This window comes from Nanorana parkeri, unplaced genomic scaffold (assembly GCF_000935625.1).
Source record: "Nanorana parkeri isolate BGI_ZX_2015 unplaced genomic scaffold, ASM93562v1 scaffold518, whole genome shotgun sequence".
NCBI lineage: Eukaryota > Metazoa > Chordata > Amphibia > Anura > Dicroglossidae > Nanorana > Nanorana parkeri.
Window position 1 is genome coordinate 682840 of NW_017306786.1, and position 20915 is coordinate 703754.

General features: G+C 45.2%; 1 protein-coding gene across 2 annotated transcripts in view; it reads right to left on the reverse strand.

Annotated features, from left to right (window-relative positions):
* The window catches only part of MOB2 (MOB kinase activator 2), a 59415-nt gene that overhangs the window by 15657 nt on the left and 22843 nt on the right, over nt 1-20915 (reverse strand). Inside the window, exon 1 of one of the 2 annotated variants that reach the window (XM_018561354.1) lies at nt 11520-11676. The exons of the other annotated variant lie outside the window; for it this stretch is intronic. Within the exon in view, the coding sequence (XP_018416856.1) occupies nt 11520-11629 (110 nt within the window). The 5' untranslated portion in view covers nt 11630-11676. Of the gene's footprint in view, nt 1-11519; nt 11677-20915 lie in introns of those variants that run through there. 2 annotated transcript variants of the gene reach the window in all.

Below are 20915 nucleotides of genomic sequence, written 5' to 3' on the forward strand. Positions count from 1 at the left end.
TTTAGGAGGCAGCAAATTTGACAGCAACTGGGGAAAACCTCAAAAGTTAGCCGCCAGCTGTCATTTCTAGGCAGCATTGGCTACCTGGCTCACGGGACCCAGCCCTGTGTTAGGGGTTTTAACTCTCCAGCAACTACCCTGTTTCCCTAAAAATAAGACCTACCCCGAAAATAAGACCTAGTACTATTTTTAGGAATTGCTAAAATATAAGACCAACCCCAAAAATAAGACCTAGTTGTGACCATTCCCAGGGCCGGTGGTGGCATAAGAGGGAACTTGAAGAGCCGCGGGAGAGGCAGGAGAGAATCAGCAGTGCCAACGAAGCCAGCGCTAGAGGAAGCGAGGCGGCACCGGAGGGAGCAGAGCCACAAGAGCCGATGCCTCCTCTATAGCGCCGGCACCTGCCACAGACGGAGTGATAACAAATGCACTCCGCCGGTGAGGAATCGATAGTGAAAGTGTGCTTCGCTCATTCTGGCCAGCGATTGGTTAGCAAATTGCTCTTAGAAAGGTACGGCCCCCTCATTGCACTGATCACCATATTTTTGTACATGAATACACGCAGACTGTTGTACATGAATAAGTGTGGATTGTACAATAAAAAAAAAGAAAAAAATAAGACCTACCCCGAAAATAAGACCTATTGTGTTTTTTTGAAAAAATAAATAAATATATAAGACAGTGTCTTATTTTCGGGGAAACGCGGTACCAAAAACTGAAATGTCAGGTTTCCGTTGACTGATCTTTTAAGACTTACAAAAACAATTTGGAATGTAGAAGTAATATGGTAAATGATGCAGAAGGATGAACCACTAAAAGCAGAACATGGTAGAGACAGGTCTACTCAGGTTTATAGTGTTGTATGTGTCATCTGATGCTTCCTGAAAGCTAAAACATTTTTGAAACAACGCCGATGATGTACTGAGCTTGCCCCTGCGCCATGACTCAAAACTCCAGAAACAAACATGTAGCATGAACAGTCTATGTGGTCCCTGGTAGCACACATTTAATTATTTGGCAGTGGAGAACCCAACCAGCTGTATTTTTTTCAAAAATAAATTGCATTAGAAAGTAAAAGAATGACTTTTGTTTGGATGAGGAACCGGAGGAACTGTTGAAACCACTAAAAACACAATTACAGGAAACCTCTAGTTCCACAAAAATCCTGATACAAGTGATACACAAGCCATGTAACTTTTTAATGAAACTGGTAGAAAATTCCCATTTTGTTCCATTACAGCCATGGCAGCAATCATCTGTAGACAGGATTTCCCAAAATGTGCGAGATAGTCATCCACTACCAGATTCACTGCACTGTTTTATCTCTAGCGAGATACTAGCAAGGGTGCCGCAAATCCAAAGGGATGGTGGGAGGAGGTGCAATGGTCTATATCAGTGGTTCTCAACCTGTGTAACCTCAGGACCCACATTTGTCCTTGATCATTAAGTCGTGACCCGAGGCGCACCGCACTGGAATGCACGAAGTTGCAGTTCCGTGCGTTCCAGTGCAGGTGATCGAACTGTGGGTGGGAGGTGCGTTTGGGTTGCCATTCTAATGAATGGAAATGCAACACACCTCTTAAACCAGAGTTTGCAGTGATTTTGCATGGTACAGTGCATTAATCGCAGGGGACTGTGCGATTAACACATTGTACTAGTGTGAACGGGCCCTCAAAAACACTGACAGACACATAACCAGACACAATCTCACACACTCATACAAAAAAGTCTCCCTATCTTCTCGGGAACTGGAGTGGATCCTCAGCCTGGGGTCCAGTGTGGGCTGTGATGGAGCTCCATCCATATGTGCATTGCTTGCCCAGCTCCCTTGTGCGCCCTGTACAGATGTCGGGAGCCAGAATGTGACGACACTCCGGTCCAGGCACCTCTACAGGGCACATGAAGGAACTGTAAGCAATGCATGTATGAATGGAGCTCCCACACGGCCATAGCCCTATCCCACCCCACCTAAAGCTGACACTCAGCACCGGGCAGCATATTTTGAATGGCTGCTTGGTGTCAGTACTGACAGTGCTGCGCTCTGGGGGAGGCTGAGGAGCCTCTCACCTAGAAAAGTGGAAGGTATGCAGTGACTGACTGAACATGGGGTCGCAATCCACTTTTAGGTCACGACCCACCAGTTGAGAACCAAGGGTCTATATTACACCACAGACTGAACACGGAGCAATGGCAGAACCTCACACCAAGAACTCAATGAGCAAGTGTACTGGAAGGTCCCAGTTATTATCTATTGAATAGAAGTAGGTAACAATCTGCAGTATACAAATTTTGCTGACATCTTGTACATAAATTTGATTTTTTTACTAATAAAACTGAAGATCAACTTTAAACCATTTTTATTGGGAGAACAGCTCCTAAGCATGCCAACACATGCCAACCTGAACAATGTTAATTCTCTCCCACCCTTTCATTACATCACAATGATGTCACTGCTTATACCCAGTAAAATAATGAGCATGCATATTACAGGATGGCAGCGGGACTTTTTTTCCTACTTCAGAGGACAAGAAGTGGAGACAACGAGGAATGGTCACAAAAGAGCTTCTTTCTTTGATAAACTGAGCCAATGTCATGTTCAACTAAAACAACGATATTCAGAATGTTTACAATTACGTCAGGAGCTCGCAACTTGAGGGCCCTCAAGCTGCTTAGGTAACAGCATGCTGTGACTTGTGGCTCCTAAAGAGAGGAATGGTTGGAGGCTGCCAAGAAGAGTTCAAAACTCACTGCAGAACCCTACAATCCATATAGCCGAAGCCCATAACATGATCCAACACTCCCCAGCATACAATGCATCTGTTCAGTACTGCTACTGAACAGACATGGTGCACAACCTATAGTAAGCCTCTGAGTGAAATATGGGGACTACCATTGCAAACCGCCTTCCAAAAATACTAGTTTCTTGGTGGTTGTGATGACCCTCTGGCTTTAATACTATGAGTAACTAACTCAGTGTAAGTTTGCTCTTCAGAAAACCAGAAGTGTCAAAGGTCCTTATCTGCATACTTATTCTAGGAAAGTGCCACGGGTAGCGTGCAATGCCGTGCTGCCCGGCTTGCCGATTGGTCAGGAAGCTAGCTAATCCGGAAGCCGTTTAATGACGCAGCGCCCGGCATTCTGATTGGCCGGGAAGCTGGTGTAATGCTCCCTCGTCATCTCATGAATCATAATATTAAGAAAGTGACTTTAAACCATTAGTTTGTATTGCTTTAGAAAAAATGTGACCTGTCCCTTTAAGAAAAAGTGTCGGTAATTGGTATCTGCGAGTACTTGATCAAAAGTATCAGTACAGATAATCCTTGCTTAACGAGTTACCTGCTTTGCGACCACTCGCACTTACGACTGTCCTCCGAGCGACCTCCGACCTTGCGCGTCAGCGTCAGTGCGACGCCGGCGGAAGTTATTTTCCCCTGATCTTCACTGCGGGTCCCGGTAAGTGTTTTCATTGCCCGATGTACAGTACACTGTTCGGTACTGTACATCTGCAACGCTATACAGTACTGTACTAATGCAGTACAGTACTGTATAGAGTTCCTCAGTTAACGACCAATTCGTTTAACGACCTGGTCGGAGGTACGGAACTCGGGCGTGAAGTGAGGAATACCTGTACTCGGTCTTAAAAAAGTGGTATCGGTGCATCCCTAATTTCCAGGTATGTTTGCATTTATAAAGCGTACAAACAATCAAGTTTTTTTTTAAAAAGCAGAAAAGGCCATCCAGATTTAGGCCTCATTCACACACGAATCGGCCTGCAAGTACAGCTCCGTGCTGCGTGCGCGGGCATACCAAGTAGCTGCCGGGAAGGACAGGTGCTGTGTGTGATTAGAACGCAGCCCCCGTCAGGTTCTCCTTTAAGGTAAAAAACGCCCAGACCTTAATACAACTTTAAGGGTCCATTCACATTACCTCCAGATCAACTCGAGACCAGAACAGATTGTTTCTGGACCTAAAATGCATCCCAATGTTTCCCTATGCTCTTCTTGGCCTCAGTTCACACCATCGCAGTCAGTTCCAGACCAGACAAATACTGCGGGTCACATTTTGTCTGGTCTGGAATGCGCACAAACGCGTCAAAAAATGCACCGGAGCGCAACGTAAGGGGGAAAAAAACAATTTCTTGGGGCTGGTTTGGATGATCTCATCACCCCTGGACTTCCTTCTTCTGAGGAGAGAGAGATTTGTGTAGATAGGAACCACGATGGCTGAAGTGGACACTGAATTCTTTGTAGAACTTTTGGAAGCCTGCCCAGAGCTGTATGATCCGAGACATGGGCAGTATAAGAACAATACTAGGAAGATGGACAAGTAGAGAGGCATTGCTGCCCAGGTTGTCCCTGACTATGATCATTTGAGCAACTCTGAAAAGAACAACTGTGGCATGTTCATGTCTCTTATATGCAAGCATTGTGCTGCTCTTTTCCTGGCTATCTGTATTGAACGCAGCTGAAGCGCGGCAAAACGCAAAGCAGTGCGTTCCAGATCTGGTCCAGAAAATGGTGTGAACTTGCCCTAAGGCAATTCTGAAGACAAAAGGGGGTACAACCCGGTACTAGCAAGGTTTACCGAATAAAGTGGCCAATAAAATGTGACTTTAATGTCACTAACACAGAATCCTCCGCCATTTTGCTTAGCACTGTGCAGCCGAAGCATTCAGTGAAACTGCTGCAGCTTGGCTAAGGAACTGAACGTGACTGGGACTGGTTCCTGGGATTTGTCCAGCCCAGACTTAACTGTCCGCCTGGAGTCCAGCATTCGTTTACTTTACAAAAAGGACTGAAGTTTCTGTAAAACGCCAATGATGTTATGTGACCATTTTAGATGCATGCAGTTCTTGGCACACCTTTTTTATCCTATTGTCCTATGTTAAGCAGACCTTTATTGCATATAGTGCCATTTCCAGTATTCCAGTACAAACTGTATATTCCTATAGGAGTTCAGGCTTCTAAAGATTAGAAACAAGCTCACTGACTCCAGTAAGGTGGCTTCAAACAACCGGGTTCTTCTCATAGGAGACCCGAAAGACTCAAACATGGATCAACAATGATGGGTGCCAAACCAAACAAATACTAGAGTCCAAAAGAAGTGTCTATTGTTCACAGTTTGATAAAACTTGATAAACCAGCCAAGTTTTCTTTAGGGGTATATACTGTACATTCCCCTTCCTTAGGACATGAACAAATGAGACTACTCAAAATGGTGATAGCCAGAGAGATCTTTGCGTTATGTGAAATAAACTCTTTTGATAAGTGCACTTTAATTACAATGGCAGTGAGTGGTGATATTAAACAAAGGTCATATTGGGACAGCGGACTGTCACTTTAAACAAGTCACTAACAGCCTTTCAACAAGCATCAAGCAGTGCTAAAGCTCAGTGAAGCCCGTTGGCCTCTGGTTCAAAGTTAATTAGGATCTGTATTTAATATTGCCAAGCTGGAGCTGAATGGAACTTTAAAAAGGCATCAACAAAGGTGGTCAGTGACTCAATGTACTAATGCCAGAGCGGCAGGATGAAAGCCTGGTAACTAGCATTTTCAGAATTGGCAATGGAACACTCTATACAAAAAAAAACTCTAGAAGGAGGTTGAAGGAAACCAGGAGGTTTATAACAGTGCACATATGACAGGAATGCCTTGACGCATCTTGTGCTACAGCACTTGCTCAAAAGGCTGAGTAAAGCTTTGTAGCAGGAAAATGCATCAATGTGTTCCGTCATTGCACGTGCACTGCTGGAATAAACCGCCTGGTTTCCTTCAACCTCCTCACAGACTTTGTTTTCTTCATGTCTTCATACCTCAGTTCAGCAAAGCTGTGGAACTGGGGGAGCTAACAAGTTCTGAAGGTGTGTTGTTCCCTCAAGCAGCAGCCGTTCCTTTATGTGCATCAGGGCTGGACAAATCCCAGGAGCCAGGTTGTCCAATGCTCCTTAAAAGGAGAACTATGACATGAGTGATTTCCACTCACCTCATAGTTCTAGCTGACCTGTGACAATGAGACTGTCACAGGTCGGCTCAGTAGATCGGGAGGTGAGGGAACACATACCGGGTTCCCTCACCTCTCGATCCTGTCACGGCTCTCTGCCGTGACAGGGGAGGGGCTGGATTCCCCTCTCCCCGCTCCGATCTGACAGCGCTGACTGGCGGAACGGACGGGGGAGGGGGCGGGTACAGCTGGCTCTGCCTCTAGATAGGCAGAGCCAGCTGTCACTCACGCAGCTGGGCGGATCCAGTCATCTAAGTCGGGATCCGCTCCAGGTGCGGCGTCTCAGTATACCGCGAGCTGTAGCTTGCGGTATACTGAGCTTAGGGTAACGGGAGGACGCTAGTTTGTGTCCTCCTGCTACCCCAAGGAGAACTATGGGGAAAAACACTGACCCCATAGTTCTCCTTTAAAAATTACAGCTGGCGCCCGATCATTGAGATTTTCTCTAGTTGTCGTTAATGGAGCTGGCTCCTACAAAAAAAATCCTGCTGGCTTGGACAGACTGGCTCCTAAACCCCATAATAATTTATCCACTCCTGGTGTACAGTAATGGCAATGTCTGTGCTTCTTCCATGACATGTTCACTTTATTGACTCCCATACTTGTAGTCCTATGTGAATTGTTCCGATTGGCCTATTCCCAGACTTGCAGTATTTGCTGTGCTCCTGCTATATGACCCATCTACCACAAATTCTTAGTCTCAACATTTGGCAGGACAGTTCACCCGTACACTGTCCTGTACCTACACCTCCACACAGAGCCCTTTATATAGAGCTTTCTCCAAGCCGGATGTGTTTTTTCACTTCTCATACAAGTCTACATTTGTTCTACACGCAAGTCTGCCAGGCCACAGTTCTTCAAAAACCTCACATTAACACACTCATGCCAGAGACTGTCGAGAATCCATCTCTCTAAACATTGGACAACTGGAGAGAGCGAAGCCAGCATATAGCAAGCACTTCTGCCCTCGACCACAAGCACTATAATCATCAACCTATACTCTATCCCTCTTTCAATCCCATAGTCATCAACCTACACTCTTTCTATCCCATAGTCATTAACCTATACTCTTTCTATCCCATAGTCATTAACCTATACTCTTTCTATCCCATAGTCATCAACCTATACTCTTTCTATCCCATAGTCATCAACCTATGCTCTTTCTATCCCATAGTCATTAACCTATACTCTTTCTATCCCATAGTCATCAACCTATACTCTTTCTATCCCATAGTTATCAACCTATACTCTTTCTATCCCATAGCCATCAACCTATGCTCTTTCTATCCCATAGTCATCAACCTATGCTCTTTCTATCCCATAGTCATCAACCTATGCTCTTTCTATCCCATAGTCATCAACCTATACTCTTCTATCCCATAGTCATTAACCTATACTCTTTCTATCCCATAGCCATCAACCTATACTCTTTCTATCCCATAGTCCTCAACCTATACTCTTTCTATCCCATAGTCCTCAACCTATACTCTTTCTATCTTTTTTTTTCCAAATAAAGTTTTTTATTAAGTTACAAATATAGAAGATGTCTTCACATACATTTATACAAATACACAAGTGGTTGGGGTAAGTGCCAAGGGTACAAAACTGTAGAATACTTGTGACGGAGACAGGAGAAATAGCGGCAATGCTGCTCAGCTATTGAGACAACGGTAGTACAAAAGATGACAACTACAGGGGACTCTTGTATTGTGTTGACAGGCAGGACAGCCTATCATTTGTACATATAAATATGTGAACACGGCTAATTGTTTTTCACTTTTTATAATTTGTACTTTAAAGACAAAGCTTCCATAACAGTTGTATCCACCAGTAGGGCAATAGCATTGAACACTGCAATTAGCCAAGTATTGATTTTGCAAAATACCTGAACAATCTGATTGGATGCAGGCATTCTTCAGGTATTTTGACGGCCGGCGGGGCCGACTAGCAAGATAGTGAAGCTTGGCCCACTGGGAGATTCCTCCATCCACACAGTTTAGTGTAGATGGAGGAATCTGTTGCACTTTTTCCATGTGACCATAGAAAATCTGCACATAATCTATAATTGTATGGCCAGCTATAGGGGTCATAAATGATTTATTCAGATGTGTATAACACATGTGGGAAAGGGTATTTGTGTTGAAATTTTGTGTACCAAAAAACTCCCACACCAAAAACTGCCAAGCCAATATCCAGATGCAGAAAAAACTCATCTATTGAGGCAAAGCATATGAAAACAGTCTGCCATTGGTGACTTCTGTAAACGTTGGTTGCCTGGCTGTCATGCCAACACTGAGCTACGGACCTTCAAGTATCAACATTTCTGACTTCACATGGATTATCTGCTGTTTGCTTGTTTCAGGTCGAGGACCCCAATGATTGGAGCCTGAGGCAGCCAGGCTATACGCATTTCCAGATGCATGTCAGCCCCCAGGTTTCCTTTACGAGGACCAATACCCATGATGTTCAAAACTTATTTCTTCTTAAAGCTCAAAAACCTGGGGTGCTCAGTATGCAAATATCACCTCACAGTGACCTCTTGGGCGCACACACACGGTCTTCAGCTAGGTACAGGACACCGCATTGTGAAATGCAAAGCTAGACGTTGTGCTATGTATAACCGGTCTGGGGCTCCTGGGACACGCAGGAGAAGATTTAGTGGAAGCTTAATGTATACACAGACAGGCTGTGATGGCTTTCACACTTAAAAGTTTTTAAAGTGCATTTCCTTACAAGTAGATGTTTTCATAAACTGCTAATCCTGTCCGAGTTTGGCACCTATGCCATCTTATGCTGGTATGGACACCCCACATTCACACCTGCAGGTATGTCCCTTAAACTGGCCATACACCTATAGATTATCTGCAGATTTTCTAGAGTCAGATGGAAAAAGTGCAACAGATTCCTCTATCTACGCTAAACTCAGTATCTTGCTAGTCGGCCCTGCTGGCTGTCACAATACCTGAACAATGCCTGCATCCAATCAGATTGGGGCCAACTAGCAAGATACTGACGCTTGGCCTAGTGGGAGACTCCTCCATCTGACCATAGAAAATCTGCAAATAATCTATAGGTGTATGGCCAGCTTTAGCAAAGAAGGATTCTGGCAAGCAGAGCTATCGGCTCCATAAGGCCTCATTCACACACAACGCAAGAGCAAAATTGTATATTGCGTATATACGCGCGCATAATGCTGGTATATACGATCGTATATGCGTGCACTATTTGCAATCCCACAATGCATCATTAGTAATAGAAGTCAACTGTACGCGCGTACATGCGCACACATATGCAGAAATACGCCGGACGCATCTCGGTTCCATTCTGTTTTTGCGCATTTTTATGCCCAGCAAATATACGGCTCCATACGCAGCTATGTGTATGGAGCCATTTGCATATGCTGCTCATGGTACTATACGCATATCTACCCGTGTAAATGCGGCCTAAAAGTCTGTAAATATCAGCGCAACCAATCTGCAGCTATGCGAGTCGCAATGCAACATTTTGCTTGGAAACAACCAAATAAAGTGCACCTTTAACTTGAGAATTTTTGTTACCAACGTCAGTAAAAGGAAGTGCACGTTCCCTGGAGCCTATGTGGCCGCTGGCTTATGACAGGACTGACTGGATTCCACATTCTACATTCATATTTTCTCTACTGACATATATACATATATTTATATACACGCTGGGGGGGAATTTATCAAAGCAATTGTGACATTTTTAGCCTCCTAGATCATTTTTTTTTTGTTGTCAATGTGCAAATCAGTTTAGCCGCTCCTTTTAACATGTGCGCTCCTTTTGACCAGAGCTTGCGCTATTTTCCAGATTGCACGCGTTTTGCGAAAGTTCACAACTGTTCACATCTGCTTTTGTCCTGCGGCTGTCTGAAACTGGGGCATCCTCTAACAAAACAATTGCTACTTAAGAAGTCCCCATTAACACTTCAAGAAGCGACAGTTAAGCTTTTTGCCTGAAGTTACGAGTCTTCTTTCCTTGAGTCTATTAAACCTCATTTATGAAGAACATTACACTAGCAACATAAATCTGCTGCAAATATATCACGTGCGACCACGTGAGAGTTCAAACACTCGCAATGGCTATGATAAAGTGCCACCACTGAATTTAAAGTGCACAACCCTTCCACAAAAAAGCCAGAACCCCTTTATTTTGAATTTCCCTATCTGTCCGTGCAGAGCTCCCCATGACCCCCCACCCTCCCTACCAAAGAACGCCTGTGCATTTTTAGAAATGTTTTTTTTCAAAATTTCGAGGAGGAAGATTACTGAGCACCTTGTCGGAATTTCTTTTAAAATGGTTATTTAAAACAGGGTTTTGTCCATCCACAGGGGTCCACTTAAAACTCCAACTTACTATACAATTGTCAGAACTAGGGTCAATGGTACAGAAAATTTGGAACATTTATATAGGGCCTTGTTCACACCAAATGCATAGCAGGTCTGCGTGAGTTTCTGCACATGCAGTGCGTTATACCGCATTTTTTGCCATGTTTTTGATGCATTCAGGGCCGTTTAGTTTAAAATGGGCTTCCAGTGCGTTCCAGGGCGTTTGCATGCGTTCCAGAGCAGGTAGAATAGGGCTTGCTGCAGGTTTTTTTACATGCTCTGGAACTGAACGCTCCGGTGTGAACTAGAGCCCAAAATACCATTGGACGCAGTTTTGATCCGGTCTGTAACAGATCTGCTCTGCTCCTGGAACATGCTTGGTGTGAACAAGCCCTAAGGTATAAACTGTATTTACTGGTATGTGTGCACTCAAACATCAGTGAACCCCTAACAAAGCTAATAACACAATGCACACACTGACTTTATCATGGCCCAATCCTGAAGCCAAGCGCTCGGACATATGACCAAGTTATTTGTCCTTTTGTACCTGTGCAGCATTAAAAGCATTTCACAGGTATGAACTGTCACGTGAAGGCGCTCAGGCTACAGACAACAATCTCCCCAGTTCTCATTTCTATAAAATGGTCTAACCCAAATGTTCCTTCATTCCCTGGAGGCTGCCAATCAGCATCTACCAGGAGAGCCGAGAAGCCACCACCAAACTAGAGAAAAGATGTCCCCATTGCCGATAACCAGTCAGCTTGTAGTTACGGTTAGAAATAAGAAGAAATTACAAGTTGCTTTTCTTGAATTCTTTTTAAAATATGAGAGCCCCCGTTATCTTCTTTACTAATCAACCACTTAATGGCAGAAAGACTAGAACCCAACATGCAATGCCATTACAGCAAGATAAGCCAGCGTGCACATTGCATAACACGTATGCGCTACAAGCCCCAACCTGTGAGCTGGCATTGCAGATGTTCCAACTCCACTTACAAAGGTATGGCAGAGAAGACATTAACTGGTTAACCTTCAGCATGGAATTCTTCACAGGACTATGCAAAGGAGAGATCAGCCAGCTACAGCCAACATACCACGGCTTAAAAAAAAAAAAAATCAAAACGAAAAAAAACAAACAACAAAGCAACCTGAACAAAACCAAATAACTCCTACCTTAAAACTCTGCCCACTGCCTGCAGGACCATCTTGCAACTAAATCCAGATTTTGGGCTGCCCGTGAGCAGGGTCCTGTCTGGAGAGAGTGGCGTGGGGTCTCCCAGCATTCTCACATAATAGACAGGCAGCACAGTGACAGGACCTGCTCCAAAACTTCCCAGTACATACAGTAAAAGAGGGGAAAACCAAGCCCTCCCAGGCCCTCCTCCAATGGAAGATCGAGGAGGGGGAAAGGGAGGGAGGCAAGGAGGAAAACAAACAGTCTGAAAGTTAGAAGACGTACCTTGACCCGAACCTGCATCAGAAACAAAGAAGTTACTATTATTTCCTCACCTCTATTACTTCTCCCTCATGTGCCAAAATCAAAAGATCTTCAATTAGTCTGGCTGAATATAAAATCGGGTTCTTCCCAAATAGGTTAGCTGGATTTTACATGACCATGACAGTGTGAAGCCTACAGAAGACAGACTGATGGGCCGATATGAATACTACAAGCTGCAGATGCTTCCTCTATGATCTATGATCTGTCACATTATCTCACTCAAACTGCCCTCAAAAATAAAAAGGTATATCCCAGATCAACTTCCCTTCACTGACGTTCCAATGTCTATTCTGGTGTTTTATATAGATTTATTTTCTGGAATGAAAGAGTCTAAAACCATAAACACAGTCCATTGCTATTCCTTCTCTTGTTTATCCATCAGATTCTTCTCTGGAATGCACTGTATTATTGAAACATACAATGACAGGATGCACAAAGATTCTCACCAGTATGATGGTATGCAAAGCATTTACAAAGGCAGAACAAACAATGTTACCAGCCACTTCCAAGGTACATTGCTAGAGAACTAGAGAAAAAACACACAATGGACATACAAGCGCCATCCAGCAGGAGAACTGTCCTCAAGGGTTAGTTCGCACCATAGGCAGTGCGTTCCGGTTCGTTTCTGACCGGAACGCACTCCATCGCATTGCGGCCGCCTGCGATGGAGCTGGAGGGGGCGTGGCGGGCCATTGAAGTGTATGGCACCATAGCCACGCCCTCCGGCCACAATGTGATCGCCCGCACGGGATCGCAAGGCACATTGTGCCTGCAGTGTGGTCCGGTGCAGTGCAATCAAAATAGTGCTTCATGCGTAGTGCGTAATTCACTTCAATGGACCGCCACACCCCTTCCAGCCCGGCAAAAAAGTGAGCCGGCCGCAATGCCTATGGTGTCAACTAACCCTTAGGGCAGGTTCACACCACTTTCCAGACCAGATCTGGTCCGGAAAATTGTGTGAACCTGCCGCAGTTCCAGTGGATTCCAGACCAGACAAAATGAGACATGCAGTATTTTTCCGGTCTGGAACGGACTGAGCTGGTGTGAACAGAGGCCAGAAATAGCATAGGGATACATTAGGATGCATTTTGGGTCTGGAAACAATCTGGTTTGGTCTGGAGATGATCTGGATGTGGTGTGAATGGGCCCTTGGTCTGTCTGACGGTAGAATGGACCTCAAGTACATTGCCCATAGCTATGAGGTTACATTAGTCACTGGGTTCAATTAATTAATCTGTAACAGTTTACCGGTGTTCTTTTTTTATTTCATCTAGCATTCATTTTCTAATCCACGTATTCAATTCAAATATCTAACTAGGAATGAAGAGGCAGGACAGAGATCTTACACTGAAACGGTGGTAGGTGTTCGTATTAAAGAACTCTGCAGGAGCGATGAAGAAACACCAAAGATGTGAAAACCTGTGAAACCTGCAAAGATGTGGGACCTGAAGACACCTACTATTAGGCATCGAGGCCAACTTATAATGTTCATTTTAATGATTCTGCTCAAACATTCCCAGTCTTTAATCAGGATAAAAAGTAGTGTAAAGGTGCCCATACACCTTATAAATATCGGCCTATTTTCGTATGCGGTCGCGTTTTGGTCATATATTTGTAAGGTTGATGGGCAATGTACAACCGCAAATACTGTACAATCGATCGACTTTTGACTAACCAGCAGGTTAGAAAACGTTGGTCGATCGTATGATTTTCGCAAGCTTGGTGGCGTTTCCGTACGTCAAAATTCATACGATTTACACTGCTCATGCGCAAACGAAAATACATGCGTTCGATTGCCGCAATTCGTCCAGGTGCTTTTTTTAAATTACTGCTGGCTGAACCTTGCGATAATCGGGGCAGGATGGGGCCGCCGTACGACAATCGTACGGCGGTTCGATCATCGGACGAAGGATTTTGCAAGGTGTATGGGCAGCATTAGACAAGCAAAATGAGGGGCAAACACTTTGCTGGTTCACCTTATGCCTATGAGATACCTTGGTCATACAACTAGGTATGGAATTTATAGGCCATCGTATACACAGGTTTCTTGTAGGTTTCTCTGATACAATAAACTTCATTCCTAAAAATCTGGATAGAAGGTATTTGTTACCCATAGCACTAGAAATGATCTTTATTTTGCGTCCCCGTAGACACAAAAGCCTATTCAGTGTACACAAACGAATGACATTTACATCAGACCTAACTGAACTCATTGCTGTCCATTAGACGATTCCAGGGTTCATTCGCCTATACTGCACATGGCGGTTCTTATTGACCGCCATGGTCAATAAGAAAGTCTCTTCCGGCACACGTGTGACCATAAACCCCACAATGACTTTGTACAGGTAGGTAACAGGTCCATTGATAGTATTTTTAGACATGAACTCTCATTTTGTGCCATAACAAAAATTAAAGTGAAATGTTTCTGTTAACAAGACCTAAATGTCATCCAAATATAGACCCCCTGAAGCCTGCACCTGTCTTAGGTTATACAGAAGCCTTTTTGTTCTAAATGGCAGCGAAAAACAACTGACTGGATGTCCAGCTATGACTTCAGACTTCCAAAGAGAAGCAACTATACAGGGCTCTAATATCACACAGAAATCATACTGTGGATAGGGTAGCAGCCAAGAAAGTCTTCAGCTACTTATTAGCTTTATGGTCATCGAGCGATATTATTGTTGAAAGATTGTGATACAAACACGCTTCCATGGAGCGAACATGTATGACCTATGTCTATGGAGAGAGAGCTGGAAGTGCACTTACAATATCCTCAACACCAGACTCTCCTAGAATAAAACAATAGATGTGGGCCAGAAAAAATCCAATCGGTCCATTGACTCTACGTCGAGAAAGCTCACCCAAAGCATGTGGTCATATATGAATATTCCCCCATCTGTGGGGTTCTGTGAATCAAAGTACTATCAAAGACAGCCAGGCAATAAGCATTAAGGTCTGCAATGGCAGCCTCAATATTTCGCATATTACCTTTAAAAAGAGGGGGGAAAAAGTGTCTGAGGCAAATCAGACTGAGTTAGGACATAAAATACCCAAAAAACATAAAACACAACGCCAGTGCCCCCCTAAAAGGTGCCCATACACCTATCGATTTTCGTTTGGAAATCGTCCACCAATGGTCTTTCGAACAATAATCAGTTGATGGTAACCCAGCGATTTGGTTTTACTGTAGTCCTGGCCAAATTTTCTGGAAGGACGAGGCTGGAAAACTTTTTTCAATTCGAATGGAAAAAATAAATTAGAAGATGGATTAGTGGCGTTTTTGTATGGGAAAGAACACTGCACATGCACAAACGAAAATCCGTACGGTCGATGGATGAAATTCGGTGAGCTAGTATTGCTGACGAGCGATTACCGAAACAACATTGGTCTGTGCACGATGTGCTATTTGAGCTAAAAATCGAAAGAGGGTTCTTGGCCGCAACAAAAATTTTGATCGAAAATCTACAGGTGTATGGTCAGCTTTACCCACATATACATCTTTAAAATGACTTTTCAGCTGTTTCCTGGCCGGGCACATAACAGGCAGGGTGGTCATCCTAATATCTGTCACTGTGGGTGGTCCTGACTCCTGCACAGAATGGCGCGCTCATGTAAACACATGCGAGTACCCGTCTGTGCAGCAGTACTGTGAACACAGGCTATCATGACCACATGTCCATTTACATCCAATTCCCCATAGACCAACATGGGTTTGGTCATTTCCTTTCCCTCCATCACAAATTTTACATCCCTTCAGATCAGAAGGGGATCCGTGCATGGTTCCAGTTAATAGCACCCAATAACATAAAAGCCTAGCTTCATGTCACAGGCAGCCTAGAACACTAAAAGGTGCCCATACACTTTACAACCCTCGCAAGACCTGTGTCTTGCGAGGGTTGTAAAGTAATTAAGAAATCGTACGATCTGCCCATCTTGGACAGGCAGATCGTACTTGCGATCATTGCAAGCCCGCCCCCCTGAGGGGCGGGCTTCCGATGACTGCAATGAGGGGCGGGCTTCCGGTTACTGCAAACGGGCAGTGTGCGCACACCGGCCCGTTCGGCAGTCGTCGAACAAGCAGGCCACTAACCCGCTGATAATTGTACGATTCTCGGCAGGTTTTCCAGCCTGCTTGTTCGACGGAAGACGTGCGACCGTACAGTAGAAACGGTCGCACGCCTTCCATACACTTTGCGATTCTCGTACGATCGCGGGATTTCCCGCAATTCTCGTACGCTAATCGTACAGTGTATGGGCACCTTAATACTACGCCAGCGTTGGCCTCTAAACTAAACCTGCAGGGGGAAAATTATCAGATCTGGAGCAGCTGTGCATGGCAACCAATTAGCTTCTCTCTTCAGTTTGTTCAGCTAAACTTTGAAAATGAAACAGAGAAGCTGATTGGTTGCCATGCACAGCTGCTCCAGATTTTGTCTGCTCCAGTCTTGATTAATATTCACATACACTGTGGGCGAGGGGGGGCGGAATCTGAGGGGGAAAAAAAAGCTTGCAGCCATTAAAAAAAGAGTATATTAAAATGGGAAGCTGGGGTGGGCAGAACAGGCTGATGAACAAAAATTGGCAACTGCCAAGCAGAACTGCAGCCAAAAGTGATCCAAGTATTATTTGACTAATCTCTAATGTTTACAGGAGCAGTTATTAAGTACTTAAGATACTTGAGATAATTTGCGCATATTCAGAAACACAGACTTTTGGGAAAAGTCATTAAAAAAGGCCTTTAATCCAAACAATTGACAATGTTTAAAAGGCGATGTACATAAATCCCCCCTCCCCCCATTGCTGCCCTGAAGTAGTACAGCACAATGCAGAATATGACCTGAACCACCACATTGAACATTTGTTTTTAATAATACACCGAGGGAGGCCTCTCATTAAGGGCCCATTCAAAGCAGAGTGGTTGTATGAAGTGCATTAAACCCTTGCAATGGGGCTGCCGTGCACTGCAAGGGTTAATTGCTCGCTTACATCTAGGGAACCCATGCAGAGGACTTTTACTTACCTGATCCCCGCTGCCACATGCTCCGAGACCGGCACCCACAACCTCTCCTCTTTGTTCCAGCAGCGACAGGCCCGCTGACATCATCATGTCCCATGCAGACATACACGAGCAGTTAACCCTTGCAGTGCGCTGGTAGCCCCACTGCAAGGGGAGTTCATTTTTAACCCCAAGAAAGGTTTTAAACATGCGTTGCATTAAGCTTGCCAATGCATTTGGATGGGCTGCCTAACGCAGCACAATAGACCAAAAATGCATTCTGCATCATTTTGGCTAAGTGTGCTGCAACTAGGACCGGCATGCAAACTTCCAGAGAAACAGACACACAAAAAAATGGTCAGATCCATGTTTTAAAGGGCTCATTCATATAAGGATGCATTGAACTGCAATGTGTTTATGCATCAGGCTGTCCATTCAAATTCACCTTGAGGGCTTGCTCACACGACGTCCGGATTCAGTCCGGACCAGATCCGTGCGCTCCTGCACCCAAAATGCAACCCAATGTATCCCTATATGTTTTATGGGCTACAGTTCTCACAAGCGCAGTCCGTTCCGGTCCAGACAGAGAAAATACTGCATGTCACATTTTGTCCGGTCCGGAAACACAAAACGTGTCAAAAACGCATAGCACCGCGTCTGCAGATCTGCTCCGGACATCGTGTGAACAAGCCCTTCACATGAAAACGTAGTGCATGCTGTGCACTGTAATACATATCAGGGCAGGTGCGCTTTGATGCCATTCACATTAAATAGCACCACCATGCACATACAGCACGTTACCACAACATGCATGTGAACTAGCACAATATGCATGTGAAGTTGTGAGCAGTAGAGAAAGGCATTTCTCCCATTCCTCCTGCCATGCAAGGCCTTGCTGTGCAGCTGGATAGATAGCTCACATCTCTGTATAACTGTCACAGTTGTCTTCCCAGGATTCTAGGCACAGGGGACACACATCCATACCCTAAATGACAGCCTAACTTGTACCCGACCCATGCTTCTCATGCACTCGGGCCTCCGGCATTGGACACAGGAGATATTGGCCTTGGCAAAACTTAGACTTCCCAGACTCATCTCTCCGGCCTTTAAACATACCGTACTTGTGTTTACATGCACTTAGCTGCACAAGGGCTCATTCACAATGCCCGAATGCTAAATGACTGTTTTAGCGTGCAAGCTGCTGTCAATTTTGCTGAGCCGCCCATGTTTTATGTGCCCTTGCGGTGACTGGCATTGATCCAGTGTGGAAAAACACCAGTCACCGCACATCATGTGAACCGGCTCTAAAACCATGCTGAAGAGTCCTTGGACACACATATTTGTTTGTGTAAATGAGACTAGACCAAATGCGCCTAGGTGCCGCCAAACTTCTAGTTCTGCACTCGGCCATAGAAAAGCATTATTACCATGTGTTTAGAGATGAGCTCCAAATGACGCTCATGTGCGTGAGGCCTAAGGCTCTGTTCACATTTCTGTGATGCGACAATGCAGGTGCCCTGCAAGGTGTGTTACGGCACACCTAAATCACACTAAAAGAGTGCATGACCCTTTTGTTAAACATCACATTGCATTACCAACGCATGGCAATAAGTTACCAAGCATTGTGGTGCGATGCAATGCACATGCATAAGCTAGGGACACTGTGATGGGGGGAATGCACACTCTCCTGCGTGAACAAAATGAAAGAAATATGACCATGTGTGCCCAGCTTAAAAGGATAATTATGAGGCGAGTGATTGTCACGCAGCCTCATAATCTGAGCCGACCTGTGACAATGAAACTGTCACAGGTCGGCTCTATAGATCGGGAAGTGAGCGAACGCATACCGTCGCTCGCTCACTTCTCGATCTATCCCTGCAGAGAGCCGTGACTGTCACTCACGGCTCCCTGCAGGGATTCCCCCCCCATTCCCTGTCCGATCCTCCAGCGCTGACTGGCGAAACGGAAGGGGCGGGCACAGCTGGCTCTGCCTCTGGATCGGCAGAGCCAGCTATCAATCCCGCAGCTGGGTGGATCCAGGACAGTATACTGCAGCGTCTCAGTATATCGCGAGCTGTAGCTCGCGGTATTCTGAGCTTTGGGTCGCAGGAGAACGCTAGTTTGTGTTCTCCTGTGACCCTTAGGAGAACTATGGGGAAAAACCCTGACCCCATAGTTCTCCTTTAGGGCCTGTTCACATGAGTTTCAGGTCCTGATCAGGTCCGGATCAGGTGCAGATCAGCAGACGCAGCGCTATGTGTTTTGCCGCGTTTTTGATGCGTTCCAGTTTTTGCTGGAGTGGGGCTGTCAGTATGTTAGCTGCAGTGCGTTTGACGCGTTTTGCATTTCCGGACCGTTTCCTGGCCGTACAAAATGTGACATGCAGTATTGTTCTGTCGTAACCTGAACGGACTGCGCACGTGAGAACTGTAGCCCATAAAACACATAGGGATACATTTTAGTGCAGGAGCATACGGATCAGGTCAGCACAGAAAACGGACGTCGTGTGAACAGGCCCTTAAAGGGCAGAAAGAAATACAAACCTTTAGATAAGGCCATAACAAATCATAAAGCACTGGATTTAGGAAGGCACAAGGAATGGCATACTAACAGCAGACCTCAGTTTTTACTTCTTACCCAAGGGGTGGACAAATTAATATGGAATTAAGGAACCAATCTGGAGCAGGATTTTTTTTGTTTTGTTTTTTTTAGCAGCCAGCTCCATTGACATCAACAAGAGAAAACCTAAAAAGTTGGGCACCATGGCTCCTGTGATTTGCCCAGCCCTGCCTTACCCTAATATCCAGACAAATCTCACTCCTATACAAAGATTGAGAAAAAGGAAGTCATTCAGCCCTGGCAGAAAAATGGATTGGCGAGCCTCTGCTCTATCATAGCAATGCAAGACAAAGTGTAAAAACAAAAGATTTAGAAAGAAGGAAGCGTTCGATGTGCTGTAAGAAACACTATGCGTGCAAGAAGCACGATCTATGGACAAGGCATGCGGTCACTGCTTATCACACAGTAGTGCCTTCTCTAATTAGACCTAAGCCGAAGACACCTGCTAGAAGCTAGACAGAATACCAGCAGCCGATTAGGAATTACCTACTGTGAAAGCCGAGACTTGCAACCCATCACAAATACCATTTAGCTTGCAGCAGCTCAGGGCAGGATGCAGGTGGCTGCACCGATCACAATGCCTTGATAATGAATCAGGGTCTGGAGCATGAGCTGTGTCCTGTGTTCATGGATTCGATTAAAATTATACCTAAACCCCATCATTTTTACCAGAACGTTGCACTAATGCGCCCTCTTGTGCTCTACAGAACCATTCATTGTGAATAGCACCCCAACACGCCTCTAAAATGCATGTACACCGCGCTGCAATAAAATGCAAACAGCGCCTATTTATTCATGCACTGAGGTGAGCTGCAGCCAATCCATTGTAAATGGGCTGCCTGCCGCAACACACGACGACAGCCTGTCTCCACACAAAAACACATGCTCTTCAACGCACTGTCTTAGGCCTCATTCACGCTGCCAAGAGTCGACCCGTACAGATCCGTGCGGCATGCACGGCCGTATCGGGCCGCTCCTGGGAAGGACATGTGCTGCGTGTGATTGTACGCAGCAGTCTGTTCTTCCCTATGGGAGCATGTGGCCGTACGCTCACCCGAACTGCACATCCGTGCGGGTGTCCGTACTCGTACGCAGCCCAGATGGATCCTGTCTGCGTCCAATCACGGACACCTGCACGGATGTGCAGCTCGGGTGAGCGTACGGCCGCATGATCCCATAGGGAAGAACAGCCTGCTGCGTACAATCACACACAGCACCTGTCCTACCCAGGAACGGCCCCATACGGCCGTGCATGCCGCACGAATCTGTACAGGCCGACTCTAAGCAGTGTGAATGAGGCCATATGGCATGTACTCCAACATGGGAGAGATCTTTAAGAAAATTCCAGAACTACTTGAATTAGACGCACCTGTCTGTACTAACAATGAAAATCAGTTTTTTCAATTAATCTGGCGCAAGGCTTTGGTGAGTGCACTACCAGATATGCGTCACAAGG